This window comes from Dreissena polymorpha, chromosome 4 (genome assembly GCF_020536995.1).
Source record: "Dreissena polymorpha isolate Duluth1 chromosome 4, UMN_Dpol_1.0, whole genome shotgun sequence".
NCBI lineage: Eukaryota > Metazoa > Mollusca > Bivalvia > Myida > Dreissenidae > Dreissena > Dreissena polymorpha.
In genome coordinates, this window is record NC_068358.1 from 144,718,756 (window position 1) to 144,740,860 (window position 22,105).

General features: G+C 35.3%; 1 protein-coding gene across 1 annotated transcript; it reads right to left on the reverse strand.

Moving 5' to 3' along the window:
• Positions 1 to 1,505: 1,505 nt before the first annotated feature.
• On the reverse strand, positions 1,506 to 20,202 carry LOC127878114 (transcriptional adapter 1-like). The gene is made up of 10 exons (XM_052424534.1): positions 20,140 to 20,202; positions 14,781 to 14,817; positions 7,954 to 8,008; positions 7,390 to 7,455; positions 6,786 to 6,880; positions 6,079 to 6,148; positions 4,724 to 4,854; positions 4,139 to 4,287; positions 3,254 to 3,413; positions 1,506 to 2,644 (listed from the first exon to the last, which is right to left on the reverse strand). Exons 1-10 carry the CDS (start codon positions 20,145 to 20,147, stop codon positions 2,486 to 2,488), a joined length of 930 nt encoding a protein of 309 aa, XP_052280494.1. The 5' UTR covers positions 20,148 to 20,202; the 3' UTR covers positions 1,506 to 2,485.
• Between the last annotated feature and the right edge of the window lie 1,903 nt (positions 20,203 to 22,105).

Here is a 22,105-nt window from a genome sequence, read left to right on the forward strand (position 1 = left end):
TGCCCTTGTATTTCAAGATAGAATACTTTCCTTCCCAGAGGAAAGAGATCTGGGTTTGAATCCCAGTGGGGGCTTCAGAGGATGATTCATTTTAAGAAAAATAAATATATTTGCTTTACTTTGTCTCTAACCTAACCAAATAACTCTGACAATGCCTTTACAAGTATGCAGTTTTTGATAATTCAATTATGCAAGAAACATGTATAATTTTAGGGTAGACTAAGACAGCAAACTAAGAATGGGCATCCATTTTAGTTTTTTAAGTCAAAACAACAATAAATGCATATATGAACACATATTTAAATTAAAATGCAACAATCAGAGGACATAATCAATTAAATAGTAAATGACTACTTTAAATATTTTTGAGCACTGTTTGTTTTTCAGAGATTTGTGAATATGCCGTTTAATGTTCTTCCCATTGAACTAATGCAATATGTGCTGTGGAACTGGAATCATATAGTGTTGGAAAGCTTATGTTTCACGTCCAGAGGGTCCTTGCTTCCTGAAAGCTGAAAATTGTATATGATCTCCCCACTCATTCCATCCCGCGAAACCCTTAAGGTGTCGCAAGTCTAGTAAAACCGGTAAATAAAGCAGTATATTAAAGGCAGTTTCGGGCATCATCATCACACCTATTTACCGTACTGTAAACAATCATTAATTATGAGAAGTTAATTGCAATTGGTGAGCAGTGTAAATTTACTTACGGCGAGTAAGTTGTGACAAACAAAACCGTTAATAATTTGATGCGGTAACAAATTAAATCCAGTGCATGTATAGTTTATCATGTCTATTTGTAGAACTGATTTACACCGTTTTTCTACAGCCACGTGATAATAACTATTCACTATGCATTAATACCGGTATGCCATGTAGAACCCGTGGTATAAGAAAGAGCGCGAAATTATTGCTGTCGTCTGCAATGCCAAGTTCTACGCATGCAAAGCATGCTTTTTTAAAAACAGCAGATGTGTATCTAAATATAGCCTTGCCGCTCAGTACATGCAGTATTTAAGACTTACAAATTTACCGGTACGTTTGAATAAATTATATATTGCAACTATGGAAAAATATGTCCATTCAAGAATACATTGCAGTAAATGTATTTTTCAAGAATCAAGAAGCACCAGACTACGGCAAAAATTATTGGGAGAAGGGGGGGGGGGGGGGGGGGGGGCAAATAGGAGTTACGCAAGACCCACCCAATCAAAGACCAGGGCATATCTGAAAGTTCTAACATTGTATACCGTTTATGCCAGTGCATGAAAATAAATATAAATGAAAAATAAAAACATTAAATTATTTGATTTCACGTAACAAATAATGTATTTAAATGCTAAATGCGACTTCATTGATAGTTTAATACAGTCATTATTGATACCTGTAGATTCGTGATAATGATTATGTCGTTCATTGAGCAAATAAGGTTATAATGTGGGTCGTCATCGTAGTGCTCAAATTTGGCTACTAATTATTTTTCCTTAGCGCCAACCTAGTTGAAGGATGATGTTCATCTTGAAATTTTACCACTCAAAATGTGCAGCTCCATGAGATACACATGCATGCCAAATATCCAGGTGCTATCTTCAATATTTAAAAGTTATGGCCAAGGTTAAGGTTTTAGCACGACACCTACGTCGGACGACAGACGTCGGACGACGAGCTGGCTATGACAATAGCTCGGGTTTTCTCCAAAAACAATCTCGCTAAAAAATGACTCCCTTTGATGAAACAGCCTTTAGGTGAAAAAATAACACCATCCTTAAATATGTGGCACTCACAGAACAATGAGGAAAGCATAAATACTGTTTTCAAGTTTCAACCATTTCTGTAAGACTTAACCTATATAATTTTCAAATGCTGTTACTATAGAAACAAATTGAATGCACTTTTTTATAATTTATGTTTATCTGCTCATCGTTCAGTTTGAACTTCCAGCTACTGGGTATATAGCACATGGCGCACTGGCTATTATAACGAATACAACAACAGTGAATGCATTTGGTTTTGTTTGCTCCAAAAGATGTATAGTACCCAAAACTTTTTAATACAGAAAGGGTTCACAACATAATATTGGTTCCAATGGCTTACCAGTGGGGTAGAAACTTTGCAGTTCTCCTTTATAATAAATACGGCTTGATAAGACATCCTGATTAGACTGCTTTCTAAAGCAATGGTTGATTGAAAAATATTGTATAGGTTCAACTCTAGCCTCTAGTCTTTTCAAAACAAATCCATCAAGTTTACACATCAAAACTACTGGCATTTCTACACAAACTCATCACATGCTTAAAGATGCTGCTGACAATAATCGCAGTCACAGCACAATGAAACACGCACAATCTTCTATCGTTGTCTGACTGGGTGCCCAGAAGCTTGTTTTTGCGAGTTTGAGTTTTCTGAAGATTGCAAATGTCAAAGCTCCTCATTTCTTAAGAATTTCGGCACATTGAAAATTATTCAGAAAGGAGTTAAAATCTTGTTATCTCACAGGTGACCCAGAGGCTTGTTTTGGCAAGTTGTTGTTTTCTGTAGATTCAAAATGTCCAAGCTCCTCGTGACTCGGATGCCAGAGCCTGTGGATGATCCTCTCTACAGCAGGGGCGTACACTGCATGATTAGGGATGAGATTCGGGTAGGTCTGGAATATATGAAAGAAATGATTGGAAATCTGGGAAACAGGCCTTAATGCAAGTGCATAAAGTGTTGTCCCAAATAAGCCTGTGCAGTCTGCACAACACTTTCTGCTTCTATTGTATTTTTCATTTTAAGGAAGTCTCTTCATTGCAATAATAAGGCAGAAAGTGACATCCCTGATTAGCCTGTGGGTTCATTTAATTTCTAGTTACAATGCTATAAATATTGAAACAGTTTTTGAAACAAAGTAAAAAGAAACTTTGACAGAAAACTAAATTTATCAAAGGAACAAAATGATAATTCAAAACTATTTTAAATTGATACAGCCGTATTTTTTTATTATCATGACATAAAATGTATCACAGGCTAAAAAAAAATCCTAAACCTTTTGATACTAGTATCATAATTGCACTCTGCGGTCTGCACAGGCTAATCAGGGACAATATTTTTCCCTCTCATGGAATTATTTGTTTTGTTAAGCCAAAATCCAGTTGAGGAGAAAAGTGTTGTCCCTGATTTGCTGGTGCGGAGTGCACAGGCTAATCTGGGATGACACTTATAACACTTGCATTAAGCCCCTTTTTCACAGAGCGACACTCAAATATATGCATACCTGTAATGTTTCCAGGAGGTTATACAGTGTGGAGGGATATCGTGGTTCTGGCTCGCTGGTGGAGGCAGCCAGTGTCTGGGCCCTGAAACCCTCGTTCACTTCCTCCGGGAACCGTCTGGCTGGCACGTGATGACCCAAACTGTTCACTGTCGTAGCCTCGCTTAAATTTGTCAGAGAAATTACAACATTAGCAGCAGACTCACTATGACTCACTGGAAAATATTGGACTTTCACAACCATGTTTTTCATTATATGGGAAAACGGGTCTTAATGCATGTGTTTAGTGTCGTCTTAGATTAGCCTGTGCAGTCCAGACAAGCTTATTAAGGACGACACTTTTTCGCTGTTATGGAATTTAAGTCTAAAGGATGTCTCTTTTAAACAAACATCCAATGTTGACTGTAAGTGTCGTCCCATAATACCCTGTGTGGAATGTACTGTCTAATTTGGGACAACAATTCACCTACATGTATAAAGCATAATTTTCCCACAGTGGAGCTCATATTAAAACTGTTTCCATTTCTATCATCACAAAGCCATTTTGTAGCCAGTGAATAATTAAGCCTTGGTAGCTCCAAACAATGATTGAAGATATATGTGTAGACTGTGGTTTGAAATATTGAACACACGCACAAAGCGTTAACATGAAGGAGCAAAACATGTTTTTTTAGTGACAAATTAGATAAAAAGTTGTCAAAACTCACTTTTGTAAAATTGTCTCATTTGACAAAATAGTAAGTGAAGCACCAATTTCACTGCCCATCACATGAATGTCTCACACAAAAACAAATTACTTGAACCTACAACCTACTGATGGTGACATCAATATATTATTATAACACTTTCATCCACAAAAAGAACGATGATTCTCAATAGTATCCAAACCTCTCAAGTGTTCTATCCCGCAGTAGATGCCTGTGCCGTGTGTAAGGGTTGGGGATGGGTTCGCCCATGGCAAACTTGCAATGACCTTCGCGCAACTTGTAGCCGTTCCGCCTTGAAATCAACTCTGTGATAATGTTCTTTAACTGAACCTGCAAACAAAATCATGTTTGATTAAAAGCCAAAAAAAAACAACAAAATCCGGCATCTTTACTATTACCAATAATTTCCTGAGGCCTTAAATAAAAGTTGTGTAGCATCAAACATGGGACACCGGATTGAGAATGATCATTATTTGCGGTATTGGGCTGTGGAAAGTAAACAGGAGTACTTCAAAGAAACCACACATGCCCAGTATTATCACCAACCAAACTTACATTCTGGCAGCCCGAATTGACAACTTTTATCTAGGTATATCAACCACGACTCTCACTAGAAATTGGCTGATGTCTACTTCTCCATTCTGTCTGGGAAAACTAGGCTTCTGCCATCACTGGATTGCCTCCTTTCAGCATAAAATTCAGACTGCACAGGCTAATCTGGTATCACACTTTGCTCACATGCTAGCTTCATGATTGAAGTGTGTACCTCTACAGACTGCATGACAAGGGAGGCAACTGCTTCCTCCACATTGGTAAGGCCAGCTTCCCAGGCACACACCAGTAGTCTCCCTTGCATCATGGACATGTCTGGCAGGCACATTTCTCGTCCAGCAAATTCTGCACCGAAAAATGGCACTTAATAAGCCTTATACGTAGTCATGGAACTATTTTTTGGTAGGAAAATTGATAACATTATTTAAAAGTTCATAACCCCTTGTTGCCAAAAATTTCATAAAGAATATCATTTTCAAAGAAATCCATGAAAAAAAGAAAATGCCTTCTTAAACCTTAACAATGATTCCTGCAATCATTTTTACATCAGTTATTTATGTTTGAAAAAAATCATTGGTTCATGCTACATAAGAAATATTTGATATTCCAACATTCAATGTTACTTTCAAACAATTTATTTAAACTTGACTGCATGTGCTTTGACATTGTATAATGTTTATGCAATAAATTTTTGACTTGGCTATCAACCTACATGTAGCCCTTTACCACTCAGAGACGCACTTTTACATTTTTGAAGTCTCTTAGAAAATCAAATTAAATTATAGACCTTTCTTACAAGATTCAAGTTTTAAAGGCTTCATTTCCAACCCTTAGATACTGATGAGCAGCAAACAGCATAAAAACCTAAACAGACTGCGAGTTACTCGCAGGCTGTTCTGGTTCTGTGCTGTTTGCACATAGCCATTTTTACTTTGCTTCTGAGTGGAAAGGGTTAAGAGATATTCTCTTGTTGATTACAAATGTAACACAGAAATTTTGAGTGTTTTGCAACCTTTTAAAATAATTGATGTTTGCATAACAATTCAATCCAAGGTGTTTGTTACCGTACAAGCTTTTATACATTGTTCATTATTTAGTACTTAAGTTAGAATTACTTAATAATTACAACTTGGGTGTTGCGTGTATTAATGATTACACTTATTGCACCATCAATATACCAGTAGATCTACATAGCACTAGACAGCATGCTTTAGTTATCAGTAATCAGTTAACAGTATGTTGCCAAGATGGGCAACTATGTCTAGTACTTTGGCAACCCAGCCAAAGAGTAAGAAGTCCAGAACAAGTACATGTAATAGTTTACTTAGTTATTTTAAACAAAACAAAATCAGACAATATGAAATTGCGGTCATGATTCAATGCATTATCCCTTTTAATTAGCCTAAACCTTCATGATTTTTTAACTACTTTAAAATTGTTTCGAGCTTTAAATAAAAAAACTAGTTGCCGGACATACACTGTACTACACAATTTTCAAATCAACTTTCCTTGCCCCATGCAAATGGGTTACCACCAGTGTCTATGCCTGGTTATACCCAGCAATCCTACCTAAATCTTTCACATCTTTGTATGTTGCCGTCACTGCACAAGACATTGGATTCACAGGAACAAATCTTTGCTAAAAATGGATACAAAATTTGCCAAAACATAATTAACTGTCAGCAGATTGAGTTGATGTGAAATACTAAAACATGTGCCAGTATAGAAAGCACACAATTGATGAGAATTTTAAAAGCAAATATGCTATCACTTACTATAGTCAGCTGAGCACTCTTTTAATATAAATGATATTGGACAATATATTGTAATTGTCTTATGTCAACTGACAACATTGTTAACATAACATCAAAAATAAGAATAGCTTTACCTTCCCTTCTTTTTAGAAACACATACCTTTTCTAAGCTATCTTGAATGTTTTCTTGCAATATGATGTACCAGTTACATTTTTGGCAGTAACAGAAAAGCTGTTAGACATAAGTAATGTTTGTTTATATGGTCAAATGCTACTCAAAGCAATTAAAGTACTTTGAAAATTGAATGAACATCACTATATGGTAACAAAAATGAAATGAAACATTTTCACCACAATTATTTGACTTTTCATATACACAACATTGCAACAAATCTGAAATGACCTATTTATGACAGCAAGCTTGTGAACTTTCAATCATCGATAGTTACAAACCTTCCAAACTTCTGATAGTGGTGGGTTTCTGTTTCAACTTTCAATCAACCATTAGCCATAAATACAAACCTGAAATGAACTTCTGACTGTGGCAGGTTTTCGTTTGACCTTTCCTCTCTTCAACAGCTTGGAAGAAATGCTACTCCCTGGTTCGGACTTGGGTGCTGAAAAACACATTTGAGCCATGTTCTGTGAAAAAGGGGTTTAATGCATGTGCATAAAGTGTCATCTCAGATTAGCCTGTGCAGTCAACACAGGCTAATCAGGGACAACACTTTCCGCAAAAAACTTTATGTTTGCTAAAAAGAGACTTTCTTGAAACAAAAGATATCATAAAAGCAGAAAGTGTCGTCACTGATAAGCTTGTGCAGTCTTCGCAAGCTCATCTGGGACGACACTTTACACACATTCATTAAACCCCTTTTTACAGAGCACGGCTCATTTGTATCTGTTTGCACACAAAATAGAGATTCTGTTTTAAATTATTTATTGCCATAAATTAGATTTGCAAGCAAAGTCTACAATTGAACATAATCTTTGTTTGATACTTAATAATGTGCCCAAACAGACCAACACTGAGCGTTAATCAAAGTAAACATGAGCAAATAATCAATGACCAGCTGAGCAAAAAGTGGGGGAAAAAAACAGCTATTTAAAATCAAAAGCACATTACCTGAAGCCAGACTGAGTGAGTGGCACTTTGAAAATATGGCCAACAGAAACTCATTGTGGAGGTGGACTGAAAATTACCAGAGAGGTTACTGATTCATTCTGAGAAAACTGGGTTAAATGCATGTGTGGAAAGTGTTTTCCCAGATTAGCCTGTGAGCCCATACAGGCTAATCAGGGATGACAATTTCTGTCTAGACTGATTTTTTATAGGAGACTTTGTTAAAGCTAACATTTCCATAAAACCGGTGTTGTACCTCATTAGCCTGTGCTGACTGCACAGGCTAATTTTGGATGACACTTAATGCACAAGCATCCAGCCCAGTTTTCCCATAAAGAGACTCAATTAATTACCACCTTAGCTTTAAGTGTGGAAGAAATAAATAAGGTGTACCAGTGAAGAATGTTTACATTTTATCTGGAAAATTGTCAGAAAATACATTAAATTTACAGTTCACATGAATATCTGGAGCACTGTGATAAATACATGTTAGCAATAAACCTGGGGCAAAAACTGACCCAAAATTTGCCATAGAAATAACAACGGAAATTTTGGCAGCAACAGTACCTGTCTGAGATGTGAGCAGTTTTCTGGCCTCCTTGTCAAACTCCTCTTTGGCTATCTGAAAGAGTACAGTAAACACACTCAGAATAGTGTAAAATAAGAATAATATAAACCCTTAGTCTAGAATAGAACAAGGGTGTGATTTAAGACCCAAATCAGCAGAGGAAAATACCCTTCCATCCTGACAGTTTTCAACTCAACTCTTCATTTGTATAAAGATCCAGCAAAGTTAATAATCATTTGTAAAATAAGTTTGTATTGGAAGGGAGGAAATTAGCTGAAAGAAGGAGAATTCACGCTGCTGATAGTACAGACTCTTTATCAGAATAGTACTAACTCTTAGCTCAGAATAGTATAAACTCTAAGTGTAAAATAGTACAAACTCTTTCATCAGAATAGTTAAAACTGCACAGAAAATTACAAAGGCTTAGGTCCAAATAGAATGAACCCTTAGCTCAGAATAGTATGAACCCTAAGCTCAGAATATAATGATTTCTTAGCTCAGAATAGTATAAACTCTTAGCTCACAATAGTATGAACCCTTAGCTCAGAATAGTATGAACCCTTTGCTACAAATAGCATGAACTCTTAGCTCAGAATAGAATAAACTCTTAGCTCAGAATAGTATGAACCCTTAGCTCAGAATAGTATGACCCTTAGCTCAGAACAGTATAAACCGTTTGCTCAAAATAGCATGAACTCTTAGTTCAGAATAGAATGAAATCTAAGCTAAGAATAGAATAAACTCTAAGCTCAGAATAGTATAAACCCTTAGCTCAGAATAGTATGACCCTTAGCTCAGAATAGTATGACCCTTAGCTCAGAATAGTATGAACCCTTTTCTCAAAATAGCATTATTTCTTAGCTCAGAATAGAATAAACTCTTAGCTCAGAATAGTATGAACTCTTAGCTCAGAATAGAATGAACTCTTAGCACAGAATAGCATGAACCCTAAGCACAGAATAGTATGAACTCTCAGCACAGAATAGTATAAACTCTTAGCTCAGAATAATATGAACTCTTAGCTCTGAATAATATTAACTCTTAGCTCGGAATAGTATGAACCTTAAGCTCAGAATAGCATAAACTTTTAGCTCAGAGTAGCATAAACCCCCAGCTCAGAATAGTATGAACTCTTACATTGTAGCTCAGACTAGAATAAAGTATGGAAATTTTTCACAAGTCTCTTTTAATTTTTGGGATCTTAAATTGTATGGACTAGCATCCAAAGGTCCATAAACAGAAATTATAATAATAGAGTAAAACAATAAAATGCTTTACTCTCTTGCTGCTTTGTGTATGGGACTTGTTACAATCAATAAATATACCGTAATTACATCTTTGTTTCCAGAAACTTATAAATTATTAAATTTTTGTGTCCAAAAATAAAAAAATATTCCAAACATACAGGCGTTCAAAAATTTAGAGACAAAATAAAGAGGTGTTCAACATTTTAGAGACTTCTGCAAATAAGGCATTGACGATCGGATATGTTATGTATATAGAGTCAATTGTTTAAATGAATAATAGCACTTGCTTGTAAAATTCAACGCCTGATAGTTTCACTTAAAGCTGTATGGTAGAACAATTGTCTATTAGCTGTGTAAATAGCTATTTACCCAATAACGCACATGTAATGGTCCATTGCCTTGAGGCATTCGTTATATTATTATCTTAATCCGGTTGCATAATCAAAGTGTAAACAGACAAGCGCAACTGGGAAGATTTCTGGAAAAATCAGAAGTCATCAGTCAAATAAAACCAGATGTCTTATGCCTAACAGAAACCTGGTTAAAACCAGAGATAAACACCTCTGAAATCTTCCCTGACCAACTCGATTACCAAGTTTATCATGACGATAGGCCAGAAGGCAAAGGCGGAGGCACCCTAATCGCAATCAAATGATTTCTCACTAGCCAAGAACAGCCCCAACTAAAAACAAATAATAATGCCGTTTGGGCGAAACTGTCAATCACAGGTATAAGAGATATCTACATCTCTTCCTTCTACAAACCAAATGAAAATGATGAGGAGTCCCTCAATGAACTTTGGGCATCCATTAAACAGATCCCACAAAACAGCACTATATGGATACTTGGCGACTTCAACATGCCAAGCATCGACTGGTCATCAGAGGCACCAACAGAAACCTGCAGATACAGAAACTTCTACACAAACTTTCTAGAAAACTTGGTTAATTACAACTTACAGCAAATGGTTACTTGCCTTACTAGAGGTTCCAATACCTTAGACCTATTCCTCACAAATATGCCAGCCCAAGTACACAGCACCACAACGTTACCACCCCTTAGCTCCTCAGATCACGACATCATATTCCACGAAATCAAGGTTAACAGAGGTCGCCCAACTCAACCAATTAGGAACATCAAATGCTTTAGGAAAGCGAAGTGGGATGACCTCAAAAGAGACTTTGAGACCTTCTCGAGCTCTTTCCAATTAGCAAACCACTCTGACCCAAATGCTGCTTGGTCTCTATTTAAGGACGAACTCACACGCCTCAGCTCAATCCACATCCCAACCAAACAAACAAAAATGCGTCGTGATCTACCATGGGTCAACCACCAAATCATAAAACTAATAAGGAAACGCGACCAACTATACAAAAGAATGAAAAGGTCAAATCCCAGCAACCCTAAACTAGCACATAAATTTAAGCACACAAGGTGTCTCGTCCAAAAAGAAATCAGGACTGCCTACTGGAACTACCTAGACACTGTCATCTTCTCTCAGGACTCCCAACCTGGAGGAAACAAAAAATTCTACTCCTTCATTAAGGCCAACCAAACTGAAAACTGTGGCATCGCCCCCTTAAAAAGTAATGGCCAAACGTTCACAGACCCAAAAGTCAAAGCCAACATACTCAATAAACAATTTGAGTCTGCTTTTTCCAGACCCCAACCAATGAGTCTACTCCAGTCCTGCAAGCAAGTCCTTACTCCACCTGATCGCCCAATCATGCCCCAAGTCAACATAACTCAGGACGGTGTAGACAAGCTACTTCAAGACCTAAATCCGAGCAAAGCCTCAGGGCCAGACCAACTATCCCCAAGGTTACTGAAAGAACTCCACAGAGAAATAGCCCCTGTCCTCACCCATATCTTTCAGATTTCCCTTAAAACAGGTATTGTCCCAGAAGACTGGAAGCATGCATTAGTAGCCCCAGTCTTCAAGAAAGGTCCAAAATGTAATCCTGCTATCGCCCTATTTCACTTACCTGCATAGCCTCAAAATTAATGGAACATATACTCACGTCTAACATCATGTCCTTCTATGACAGAAATGACATCCTAAACCCCAATCAACATGGCTTTAGATCCAAACACAGCTGTGAGATGCAACTGATTGGTTTCACACAGGAAGTCTATGACAGTCTCGAAAATGGTCAACAAACAGATGTCGTTGTCATGGACTTCAGCAAAGCATTTGACAAGGTGGACCATCATAAACTTATCCATAAACTTAAAAGATTAGGCATAAATGACCAGGTTACCTCATGGATCCACTCGTTTCTCCAAGCCTGAACCCAACAGGTCGTCGTTGAAGGTCAAAATTTTGAAAATCTCCCAGTCCTCTCAGGTGTTCCCCAAGGGTCAGTCTTAGGGCCCTGCTTATTCCTATCCTATATAAATGACCTTCCTGATAATATCAAAAGCAGAACCAGACTATTTGCAGACGACACCATATTATACCTCACAATCAAATCCTCCACTGACGCTCATACACTACAAAATGACCTCATTTGCTTGGAAAAATGGGAGTCAGATTGGTCCATGGAATTCAACCCAGACAAGTGCTAAGTACTTAGAATCTCTCGCAAACGAAAGCCCATACTCTACCAATATAAACTTCACGGTATAGACCTCAAAACAACTGACGCCGCAAAATATCAAGGCGTAACAATAACAAACAATCTTACTTGGACCAAACACATCAACAACATCACCTCAAAAGCAAACAACACCCTAAGATTCATTAAACGCAACATAAAAACCAAAAATAAAGCAGTAAAAGAAAGAGCATACAAAACTTATGTAAGACCCCAGTTAGAATACTGCTCAACAATTTGGGATCCCTGGCAACAGTACCTTATCTATAAGGTAGAACAGGCCCAACGGTCAGCTGCCAGATACATCTACCTAGATTACAGCTACACCAGTAGTGTGTCCAACATGATAACCTCCCTAAATTGGCAAACCCTTGAACAACGCCGCAAACTAAGCGAAGTCACATTCATCTACAACTCACAACCTTGTACATGTTGACCACAACCACCTAATACCAACCAGAAACCTGAACTTCCTGATACCTTATTCTAAGACGAATTTCCATGCAAATTCCTTCTTCCCTACGAGCATTCGTCTATGGAACAGCTTACCTATCTCAATACAATCAAGCGCCAGCTTAAACATCTTTGCTGAGCAGCTTCCTCCAACCTTCAAATTCTAAATCATAGCTGTGCTTTTATCTTTTATCCTTGTATATTAGACTAATTTTTATCCTTTCCTAACACCCTGATTTTATTCTGCACATAACAAAAATACTAACACTGTTTCCAGACAACGCGCCTGCTAATAATAATTGTTAACGATTGTCAGCAGTATAACATAGACATAGACAAAATAGAACTGTAAAATGATCTGTTGGAGAATTTAGAGTTATTTATTAAGGGCAAAATCCATTTGCCCCAAAATTAAGAGTCACAAAAAAAACAAGGGCTGTTTGTAAAACATGCATGCCCCCCATATGGGCTGTCAGTTGTAGTGGCAGCCGTTGTGTGAATACGTTTTTTGTCACCGTGACCTTGACCTTTGACCTAGTGACCTGCAAATCAATAGGGGTCATCTGCCAGTCATGATCAATGTACCTATTATGTTTCATGATCCTAGGCCTAATTATTCTTGAGTTATCATCAGGAAACCATTTTACTGTTTCGAGTCACTGTGACCTTGACCTTTGACCTAGTGACCTGAAATTTTTTGACCTAGTGACCTGAAATCTTTTGACCTAGTGACCTGAAAATTACTAGGGGTCATCTGCCAGTCATGATCAATGTACCTATGAAGTTTCATGATCCTAGGCGTAAGCATTCTTGAGTTATCATCCGGAAAGCATTTTACTATTTGGAGTCACTGTGACCTTGACCTTTGACCTAGTGACCTGAAAATCAATAGGGGTCATCTGCCAGTCATGATCAATGTACCTATGAAGTTTCATGATCCTAGGCGTAAGCATTCTTGAGTTATCATCCAGAAACCATTTTACTGTTTCAAGTCACTGTGACCTTGACCTTTGACCTAGTGACCTGAAAATCAATAGGGGTCATCTGCCAGTCATGATCAATGTACCTATGAAGTTTCATGATCCTAGGCGTAAGCATTCTTGAGTTATCATCCGGAAACCATTTTACTTTTTCGAGTCACTGTGACCTTGACCTTTGACCTAGGTACCTGAAAATCAATAGGGGTCATCTGCCAGTCATGATCAATGTACCTATGAAGTTTCATGATCCTAGGCCTAAGCGCAGAGCTCCAGATAAAAATTTGGTTAAATTCTTATTTACTCCCTATTTTAAAAATGAATTCTTATTTCATGCCCTATTTATAAATGTAATGATTCTTCAAAAATATATTACCAAATAATTGTGTATTCATGGTTTTTGACACATAATAATTTAAAATTTTGGTTTATAGTCTTGGAAAAGCCTGGCTTTCCTTTTGTTTTTTTAACTGCTTTAGATTCAGTCATTTACGCAAGAGCTTATACATTCATCAATTATTGACGAAACCATGCTTTGGGTATTTGGTTCATGAGAATCTAATTGAAAGAATGCATGCAGCGTGGATTTTTGACACTGAAATGGCTTTTTTTGCCTTCCACGCTTCGATACACCGCTTCGGTCGGCCATTTTGATATTTTATGTACATGTAAAACGCTTACTGACACTTCAGCTTAGGTCATAATGGCCTGTTGGTCGCCGTTAAAGTCATATCAAAAACTATATCTAACATTTAATTTTAATGACATTTTGAATAGGTATACAGTATATTACTTGTGAATAAACATTACAATAAGTGTAATTAAAAAGGAACACTAGCAGTAATGACTCGCCTGCAATACTAGGAGAACAGACTGTTTTGCCATTCGACTGTTCTTAGGTGTGGCTCTTTTCCTCACAGCAAACGCTTGAGTGACATTGACTTTGAGTTTTTATTGAGCGCCTAAACGAGTGAGAATTGGGATGAAATGTTTACCGTATATAATTTGCTACTGGAACTTTTACGCATGTTCGAAAACTTCAAATTCGTGCTTTATTTTTTCAACGGGTAACTTTACGCAAACATTTCAAATCTAAACCGTTATTTAAGAAAATTAATTCGTTTTTACGCCTTTACGCATGTTATCTGGAGCACTGCCTAAGCGTTCTTGAGTAATCATCCGGAAACCATCCGGTGGACGGACCGACGGACGGACCGACCAACCGACCGACATGTGAAAAACAATATATCCCCTCTTCTTCAAAGGGGGGCATAATTAGCTTGGCTAAAAACAGGATCAATTGCATGACAGTCATAATTTTGGTGAAATTAGTGTGTCCACCTGAAATGAGCTCTCATCACATTTCACACAAAAAGCAAGATTTATCAACATGTTTTGGTTAAATACAAAAATAAGAATGTATTACATCCTTAACAATCTTTTAAAAAGAAAAGCAATCCATTACTTTAATAAATAATGAAATGCAGCAACAGCTCAATAAAAAATTCAATATTCTTTATGTGATCATTAAATAATAATAGATCTACAATACCTTCATCCTAAACCATGACTTCAAGTGATGCAGATAACTGAAAGAAATTAACAACAGATGATTATATACTACTGACGAACATTGATCCTTATAGTTTCTCAAGATAATGGTAAGATCAAATAAAACTGTTTTTGTATACTATTTATTTCACTTCGAGTCCAATTAATTTTTTTAATTTAAATGAATGATATTTGTCAAAAATACATTACAAAACATGAATATGCCCTGAAGATGCAATGGAGTATGACACATAATATTCTATGAGATTTAAAATTTCTGTATTTGGATCCTGTAGGCATTTTAAGCTAAAATTTACTTCAATCACCAAGATTAAGGTTCATGTAAAGTGTAAAAGGGCGTATTCTTCACATAGGAATACTTCAATAAAAATTATGGCAATTAATTCAATCTATATGTCAATAGGCTCGTAAATACTTGAAGAACATTTCAGTAAATGATATGTACACAAAATATGATGCAAAATGTTGCTTTTGAAGAAATATACAACCCATGCATGAAATTATCAAAATAACAAACTGAGGTAAATTGAACAAATTCCTTTGGTCAAATTATTGTATACACTTGATTTTAGGTACTACAAATGAAAAGTCAACACAACACACACCAAAAATCTTAAAATATGCAAAAGAAAAACATCAAAAACTGTCAAAAATTACCAACAAAAATTGGAAACTACTTTTAATATGGTGGACTTTCCAGTGAACCTTCATTTTCAAATTTACTGATTAACACGCAATACAGCACTCAGTATAGTCACAAAATGACACAATGACAAAAAATAAACTATATTACCAAAAGGCAAACACGTTGAATGTTCAATTGAAATATATAGGACTCGGAAAGACGACTAATTGGCTACCTTAAAACAAATTACGACTATGTGTATGTCACTGCTCGAACATCATACACGTCGATAAATTTGTGGGGCATAAAAACATCTGGTTTCAAGGAAGTCTACATTATAACACTATTTCAATTAACGATCTAGGCATAATATTTGTGGGATCGGAACAATGAATTATATCAATGTTGGGCACACGTACATATTAAACCAATTGAACATTTTCTTTTCTATAAAAACCTTGTCATCGTTCAAAAAGCATGTGTTATTGTCTAGTCATGTTAACTTGTTCAGCTAGCGTTATTTGCAAGAAGTTTATTTGGAAAATTTTTCTTTTGAAATTCGATCATTTATACATTATTACCAATCCATTTCTTTCTAAAATATTTATAATTAATTTATTTGTTGATGAGGTTATTGAAAGTTATGTAATCGAGTAAATGTCATATGTAAGCAATATTTAACAAATTCGTATATACATACAAATTGCTGACCAAGATGGACGACAGATGAAATTAAATTGGGAGGAGACTCAAATGTATCAAGATTCTATTGAATTTGTTTATTTCATATGTCATTGTTATTGATATAATCTGAAAATGATATATTTTCATGAAATATATTTTATAACATCATAACTCCTCTTGATCTCATGCTATGCACGTGGAAACTTAGACTTTTTCCAAAAACTATAAATAGCGACTCATGGGATAGACATGTTCATTTGAAATATGCACAGTGATTTTTTTTGCTTTTATTTGTTACAGCCTGTGCCATTTGAATTGGGAAAATAAGCGCGATAAACAGTGAAATTGGGAAAATTAGCGCAATAAACCATGAAATAGGGAAAAATTAAGCATTGTAAATATGATTATAAGCAACACAGTTAATTGTTTTTATTTGCATGTTCAGTGGGTTTTCTAGCCATTTTGGGAAAAGGAGTCTGGACAAATTGGGATTTAAAAAAAAAATCAATTAGACGTAAAAAAAATAATTGTTTCTGATGGCCCGACCCTACCTAATTTTTTGCAGCCGGTCCTAATCTTTTTTGAGCCCAAAATTCGAAAAAAAATCAGACAGCATATTTTTCGGCGACGCTCAATAAACTTTCTACGTTATCCGCATATTATTTGTATTGTTATTGAAGCGCACGTGGTAACTGGCCAATCAGCATTGAGTTTGCTCACTCATAATATTGGGTCATCCATGCCCAGACACTGTATACTTGGAATTCACAGTTGATCTTGTCGTCTGCCAACAATATAGCAGCCAATGGGAAACATTTATTTAAAGATAAACAAATCAAAAGAAGCGTAACAATAAAATAAATTATTTCTAAGCTGATCACGTTACACATTTCTCCCGACTACCGATCTGAATTAAATGATGATAATTAAATAATTAGTTCTATTTCGACGATGTTACACCTTTCTGCCCATTTTCGTTTGAAATTAAAAGGTGATAATTAAATTGTTTTTTACCCACAAAAATGCTATTGTAAAGCAAAATGTCAACCAAATTGTATATTTGCTAGGCTGTTCAATGTCTGCAGTCAAATGATATGCACATTTGATTTCAATTATTTTTAAAAATAAAATTATTTGCCTACCTACCTACCCTAATTTTTTAGGCCATGGCATGGGAAAATTTGGGGGGGGGGGGGGGGGAAATTGGGCATTTTTTGGGAAATTTTGTCAGATGTTTGGGAATAAACGTGGAATTTTGAGATAGGGAAGCAGCCAAAAATCGGCGGTAATTTTGAGCAAAAAAAATCACTGACGCATAGTGTAGTTGTAGGGCTTTATTGACGCAATTCAATGGAAGAAGTATCTTAAATATAACTGGCCTACCGTAAAAACGCAGTCATAAGTCGAGATTTTTTACCTCCAAAATTTGATTAAAAAAACGGTATCGACTTATGAGGTGGTCCATGAAAAAAATAATGAAATTACATGAAAAAATAATGAAATTCGACGAAGATTGATCCCCGCGGCAATAGTTGTTGTTGTTGTATAAAAAAAATTGTTGATTTACGACTAACAAAACGTCGTATTTTTACTGATACTTACCAATTAATATAATCACAGTTTGCAATTACTCTTGTTTATATTTTGATGATTTAATCCAAAGTCTTCATGTAAGCAGGTGTTTTTTTTTTCTGTTCATGTAAACAAAGGATCAAGGATATCATTTAAAGTCTCGCGAAAATTCGCAATATGTGTGAATCGACAGTTTGACGTCATCAAAGGAAAGCCGTTTCCTGTCAAGAAGCCATATGTCAATCATTGTTATAAAAACACGTTTTACCGAGACACTAATCAATGGTTTTGACAGTCAGATTAAAAGTACAAAGATTGGATTACAGTGATAATATTGTTTCATCGGATTAAAAGCGGAAAATAGTTTGTGGATAATTACTAGCGTGGATTATTGAGTGCAACCATTTATTAATTAGATAAACAAAAACACAACTGGACTTACGATAAATCTTTGAAAATGCCTGGCAAACGCAAACGCCAGGCTTATGACAATGCATTTAAAATACGTGTGAAAGAGTTTTCTGAGAATTTAAATAACAACAGTGCTGCTGAACGTGAGTTTAGTATAAGTGAGAAACTAGTGCATGATTGGCGTAAGAATAAGGACACAATTGTGAGTGGACCTAACAAACAGAAACGGCGTGTTGTGCGGATCAGTCCGTATGACGCTATGGAGATGGACTTGAACGTTTATGAAATTCGTAAACAGAAAATTTCTGACTCGACTTATGAAGCTAACATACTCAATACTCCAATTTTGGTACCAAAGTATACCCCCCGACTTATGAGCCGGGTAGAGTTATGACTGCGTTTTTACGGTATACTGTTGGTGGTTTTATTTCGTTCATGCGTGTTTTTTTTAATGAATTTTGCTAATTTGCCATACATTGGAATATTTTTGCTAATAATGACATAATTACTAAGATTTGTGAGTGTTGTTTTTGGAAAATGTATTAATATAGATCGAAAAAATATGTAATTATTGAAACCATATGTAAATTTCATTTATTTATTTTGGGAATACTGATCATTTTTATATTTTTCATTTTATTCTATGTGGGGTCATTTTGGCACTGAACATGAACCTTAACAGGATAAAGAACTCAATTAGACTTCAAGTTGTTATTATGCAGGGGTTCCACTGGCCCAAAAAAAGTTGTCGCCACTTTTTCGCGGCGCGAAACTGTCAGTTATTCCGACCTTATTAATTATGACAATCGTCTAAGAAACCTTACAACATCAATGTCATTGACTATATTATTACTTTTGTATGCAAATACATAAATAATAATAAGTAACTTCATAAGTCTTAATAAGCTTTATTTATAAATAAAAACATTGGCTTGCACATGATAAACAATCACATATAACCAAACTTATCTAATAATGTTAACATCAATGGAACAGTATGCTGCATACATTTTTTATAAAAATTTATTTAAACATACAATCACACAAATGTACATCATCTGGAAGGGAAAAAATTCAAACATCAGTAAATAAAGCCTCTCAATTTAATTGTTTATCAGTTACATTTCAGAAAATAAAACATCTAAATTTAATTGTTTAACAGTTACATTTGGTCATTTGGCTAATATGATGCACATAAACTGAAAGGGAAAAAAATGATACACATCTGAACCACAAACATCTCAATTTAAATTAACAGTAATTTGTACACACATTTATACGAAAGCCATCAACATAAACTGTGAAAAATATGAACAATCTAATTAACTAATGTGTAAATAACAATACACTTACCATGGTATTGATTAAAGAGTAGCCGCCGTATATATCGTAATAATCATTGATCTTTGTGCCAGTTTGTCCTAAGTGTTACATAATTGAGTGTTCTTTATCATAAAAGAACCGTTAATTCGATAATAACCCCCATAAAACTTGACTTGCAGTAAAAACACCGACTGTAACACTTTCACGCTTCCGTGATTTCAGTGCACTCTACACTGTAGGTCGCTTACATCGTCGTAAATCAATATTTACAACTGACAAACGCTGGCCGCTTATGCTCGGTCGCGTGCTTTTCGACTCGCAGTACATTTTCGGATAGGATTTTACCGATTTTTTTTAATTCGCCACTTTAAAAAAATTGGAGCCACTTAAAAAAATTAGCGCCATTTGGCGCCAATGGCGATCGACAGCGGAACCCTTGTTATGACCATGGACACAAATGTAAAACGGTCAAAAGAATAACACTATAAGATTTTTCAAAAGTCAAAAGGTGAAAACAATATAATATAGTGAATCTATCAATCGTGGTATCTACATTAACAATAAACAATAGTTTTTTTGTAAGTGAATTTCGACAACATCCGAATACCATTCTTCTTAATAAATAATTGAAATCACAAATTTAAATATAAAATGCATTTAATTTAAAACTACATTATGATAGTTTAAAAAAAATAAAAAATAAAACAATGTCTCAACACAAAACCTCTTCATGTCATCGCCTAAAACTTCTGCCAAATTTTTCTTTGCGGCAACTAAATCTGTTGAAGCTGCCATTTTACTTTTAAATATGTTTGTAAAAATCGCAAATGGGGTTACATACTACTATTAATGCGTTACATGTAGAATATTTATGTGCATTTCATTTTCATTCGTAACGAAGCAAAACTAGTTTGGTGTTCAACAGTACACATCTCTGTCCCTACTGAATATATTGAGTAAAATAGATCAAGACATATAACTGCATCTAAACTTTTTGCAGAATTATGCCCCTTTGTATACTTAAATAAGGTTAAAGTTATGCTAAACAACGTACCAAGGCCTATAACTTTGAATTGCTTTTGACAGAATTAAAAATGCAGAGTAAGATTTGTGTGCGAGAAAATATTTAACTACATCTGAAAGTCATACCTCTGTGAGTACAACTATGTCAACCTTCGCAAATGTCTTTAGGATTATTATGGAACGTCATGTTACTAAAAACTGTTACCATTTTTTGTGGAACTTAAAACAACTGTTTAAAAATGTATATATTTTCACGCTTTTTGTTAGCATGTGTAATACTATTTATAGTCTCTTGTTAAAAAAAATATCCATATACATTTTGTTGAAAGTCTGTCTTATATCATGCGAAACGCATGTGAATTAATTTGATATTCATTTCATGCATATTTTATCAGTAAGTGTTTTGTTCCGTTCTGAAAGATTGTCGTCATTTTAAATGTCCATATTCCGTTATCTTTATGGTCAAGCGTTCTAATGACTAGAAGAAAAAATATTTGCTTTTGTGAACCCCATCCCACACCACCACCCATGTACCACAGTGACTATTTAAACAATTTAACTTCAAATATGTCATCAGTTTTATTATATGATATGACTTACATATAAATCAAAATGTCCACTACAAGTGCATTGCGAAAGTGTCTAACTATTGCAGAGTTTACAACGCTATATATATTGGATCATCTCTTCTATTGATTGTCTGCACTCGTACATTGAAGGATTCCCAAATATAAACCAATATCATATAAGCCTAATATGGGAAAAAGAGGCTTAATGAATGTACTGTACATACAATTTTGTTCCAGATAAGCTTGTGCAGTTCTCATACGGTTATATGCGACAACTCTTTCTGCTGTATGAAATTTTGCGTTTAAAGGTCTCTTACAATATCCAGTTTTGGCAGAAAGTGTCGTCCATGAATAGCCTTTTTGGGCTGCACTAGCTAATCTAGGATGACACTTTATGCACATGCATTAAGCCCAGTTTTCCCAGAACGAGACAGACTCATATGTATGATGGACAACACAAGAAGCTGGGAACCACCTTCAAGGTCAAGGTCATAATTTGTGTTCAAACATCAAATTAGTGACTTCTTGTAGTATTTAAATGCTATACAATTCCTGAATGCTAACCATGTTAGATTGAGAATGTTTATAGGTCTACAGTGTTATACTCCTTATGGTGATATGGCAATACTTGAAGGTCAAAAGTGAAGCCTGAGGAAAAATGTTCAATACTTTTTTAAACCTAAATATGACTTCTAAATGCTTGTTATGACTTTGCAATGACTTCAGATTATTTTTTTTCACATTTCAATTCATGTCAAATCAATTAAATTGTTGTTACAGGGCTGTACATGTTGTGTTGATGGTTATATGCAAGTCCTACATAATTGTTATGTTGTGTAGAAAATATTGTTTACTGGTATAAATGATGTGTTTAAAACATACAACCATATTACTACTTTGATTTTAACCCTTTTTGTATTGTATTTACCGGTAGATCTTTTAGAAGAACCAATTGAATGCACGTACGAGTGCATTTCATACGAATTCCTGGTGAACCTCATGTTTAAATTTGAGAAATACTTCTCCCATTCCTGAAATTTAAAGAAACATAATCATTTGCTTTTTAAGCGATAGATACCAGAGGTAAACAAAACGATT

What these genes read in the sequence shown, in the direction of transcription:
- LOC127878114 (XM_052424534.1), bottom strand. An exon ending in AGTCATGGTTTAGGATGAAG is followed by an intron (nt 8,009 to 14,780) that starts GTATTGTAGATC and finishes GTACTCTTTCAG; the next exon opens with ATAGCCAAAGAGGAGTTTGA. An exon ending in CAGTCAGAAGTTCATTTCAG is followed by an intron (nt 6,149 to 6,785) that starts GTTTGTATTTAT and finishes ATCCATTTTTAG; the next exon opens with CAAAGATTTGTTCCTGTGAA.